The 3,138-nt window shown below is 33.7% G+C and overlaps 1 protein-coding gene across 1 annotated transcript; it reads left to right on the top strand.

Annotated features, from left to right (window-relative positions):
- The first annotated feature begins 1,699 nt into the window (after positions 1–1,699).
- On the top strand, positions 1,700–2,650 carry LOC123936307 (olfactory receptor 2AK2-like). The gene has a single exon (XM_045996932.1). The coding sequence runs from the start codon at positions 1,700–1,702 to the stop codon at positions 2,648–2,650; it is 951 nt and encodes a 316-aa protein (XP_045852888.1).
- Positions 2,651–3,138: the final 488 nt, after the last annotated feature.

The raw sequence follows: 3,138 nt of genomic DNA, 5'->3' as shown, positions 1-3,138 counted from the left end.
AAAAGTGTTTTGTAAGTTCTATGTTTTCAGATGAGTCCTGGTTATTATTAATACTTTCATTTTGATATTTACCTTCTCACTGCCTAATAATATTAAGGAGATGATATAGTTTCTATATGTTAGGCTTTCATTCCTACTCATTTCTTTATTTTCTATCTGTGGATATGATTATCTGACACTTTTGAATTAAAAAAATGGACATTACATATTTTAATAAAGTAGAATTTAAAATTCAGGGGAAGTTGGGGGATGATAATGTGGGAATATGGGTCAGCTGTGATAAAAATTAGAAGAGGTTTTATTATGATGAAAATAACTACAAATATAAGTGCTTATTAGTTAAATTTGTTTTGGTATAAGTTTTCAACTTTCAGTTTATGGATCTCCTATTTAATTTGTTCTTAAATCTTCCATGATGATTCTAAATTTTAATATTGGTACTTCTTACCAAAATTTCTGGTTTTGGATTACACATACTTAATGTAGTGTTGTTCTTAGAAGTGTTTAAGATAGTGCTATTCGTAATTACTTTGCTCATATTGGATTTCTAAGTCATTGCTTAATACACCAGAGGTATATTGTAATTATATTTATTTAGGATTGAGAATTGTAAGTTTTAAATTAGTGAACATAATATCATACAAGCTGTCATTCCTCAATGTTTATTTTTTATTAAAGGGAATTGAGCCACTCATTAGGAATTTTAACTGTATGTAGAAATTTATCCTGGAAGTTGTAGTAGGATTCTGGGAGTAATGTTTTTTTTTTCTTTTGGGGAAAGAAGATGCATGATATATTTTACGTGCCTCTAATTGCAACTTCAACTTTGGCACACATTCCTCATCTATCAGGAGAAATATTTTCTTGATGTATAATACATTAAAAGTTGCATAGCTTAAAATTAACTCCTTCATATTTAACATATATATGTTAAAAACATATATAAATGTTTTTACAGTATTCAATGTTTTTAGTATTTAACATAGTATTTTTTGGAAACAGAACTGGCAAAAAACCTGATTAGAAAATATGTATATGTTTTACAAAGGCCTAAGTATTCTGTAATTGTTGAAATGTTTTGTATTTATACTTTATTACTGCTGTTATAGACTAAAGTTGAGTGATTTAACATTGTGGAGAACTTCTTACAGCATTCAATGGTTCAAGTATATACCACAGTATTATCCTTGGATTCAGAGATGGAAGGAAGCTGGAATAAAGAACTCTTTTTATGCTTAACAAATGGCCTAAGTATTCTGTACTTTTCCAAAAGAAAATAAAATGAGGAAACATGTATTTTTCAAACTGGACAGAAATTTAAATTACTTTTAGGATGCCCATTAAATCACTGGGAAATTGATTGGGATTAATTCATCTACTGATCAAAAGAAAAAAAAAAGTGAAGGCTAAGGGAAATTGAGCAACCTTACATTCTCTAAAATGTGCCCTGTGTGTAATGATTTTGACTAAACTCTGATCATACAGGACTTATTCTCTGAAAGTTACTGTAATAAGATAATTTGTTTTCCCCTCATCTATGGAAGAAAATAGAAGTGGCGTACAGTCTTGAAATTTCATTTGGCTGAGAAAATGCTATGGAGGCAATAAAAGCATGTAGTAATAATCACTTTCTTTTCCCTTAAAGGACTTTCATGGAATCTCGGGATATGATCTGTTCTGATGTGTTTCAGTTTAAACTATGAAGACGGGAAATCAAAGTGTAGAAACAGATTTTATACTTTCTGGTCTTTTCCAATATGGTCAAATGGACAATTTCCTCTTTGTTGCCATTGTAACCCTCTTTTCAGTGGCTCTGATGGGGAATATCATACTGGTCCTTCTCATTCAGTTGGACATCAGACTCCACACTCCAATGTACTTCCTACTCAGTCAGCTCTCCTTTATTGACATAATGTACATCTCCACCACCGTGCCCAAGATGACCACTGACTTCCTGACAAAGAGTAAGACCATTACATTTTTAGGTTGTGAAATTCAAGCATTTGTATTCTTGGCACTTGGTGGAACTGAAGCCCTTCTCCTTGGTTTCATGTCCTATGATCGATATGTAGCCATCTGTCACCCTTTACACTATCCTGTACTTATGAGCAAGAATATCTGTTGGTTCATGGTCACATGCTCATGGGGCAGTAGTTCTATCAATGCTTTAGTGCATACGTTGTATGCTTTTCAACTTCCATTTTGTAGGTCTCGAATTGTTAACCACTTTTTCTGTGAAGTTCCATCTCTGTTACCACTGGTGTGTCAGGATACTTCCCAGTATGAGCATACAGTCCTCCTAAGTGGGCTTATCATTCTGCTGCTACCATTCATGGCCATTCTAGCTTCCTATGCCCGTGTACTTACTGTGGTGTTCCAGGTGAGCTCAGGTAAAGGACAGACAAAAGCTATCTCCACTTGTTCCTCTCACCTAATTGTGGCAAGCCTATTTTATATGACTACCCTCTCCACCTATGCAAGGCCACACTCCTTGCATTCTCCAGAACAGGATAAGGCAGTGGCAGTGTTTTACACCATCATCACACCTCTTCTGAATCCATTCATCTACAGCCTGAGAAATAAAGAGGTTACTGGTGCCCTGAAAAGACTGTTGGCATCATTGATATTTGTACAGGAAATGTCACTTTAGGAACGCCTTATTGATTGAGATTGACCAATATAGATCACTTTACCTAGAATACTGTTTGGAATATGTTAATCTAAAGGATATTTATGCAATAAATTGATAAATATATTGATTCTTGCTCATTTCAGGATGGCTTAATCATAGTTATTGAAGCTACATGCTTTCCCAAATTGAAACCTCGAAAAAATGGTGTTATTGTCAACAGTATTTGGCTTCTGGGAATACATTTCAACTGTTAACTCAATGTTTGCATCTCGAAACATGTATTTTGTAATGTCCTCCTTAATGTCTGAATGTAGTGAGTAAGAGATATACTCAAGCACGTGATATTAAAAGTATAATAAGGAAACTGTAATATATGTCACTGTAAATAGTTCACTCATGTCTACATTCATTCAAAAGTGATGTGAGGTTATGTCTGTTGTGCTAGTATAGACACTGGTGATGTGGCAGTAAACAATGATAAAAACTGACAGAATGCTCTGATCTCA

Source organism: Meles meles, unplaced genomic scaffold (genome assembly GCF_922984935.1).
Source record: "Meles meles unplaced genomic scaffold, mMelMel3.1 paternal haplotype, whole genome shotgun sequence".
Lineage (NCBI taxonomy): Eukaryota > Metazoa > Chordata > Mammalia > Carnivora > Mustelidae > Meles > Meles meles.
Note: the sequence above shows the minus strand (reverse complement) of the source record. Positions and strands in the feature narration are given on the sequence as shown.

Excerpts from the sequence above, each read along its gene's own strand:
- LOC123936307 (XM_045996932.1), top strand. The coding sequence starts at position 1,700 with ATGAAGACGGGAAATCAAAGTGTAGAAACAGATTTTATACTTTCTGGT.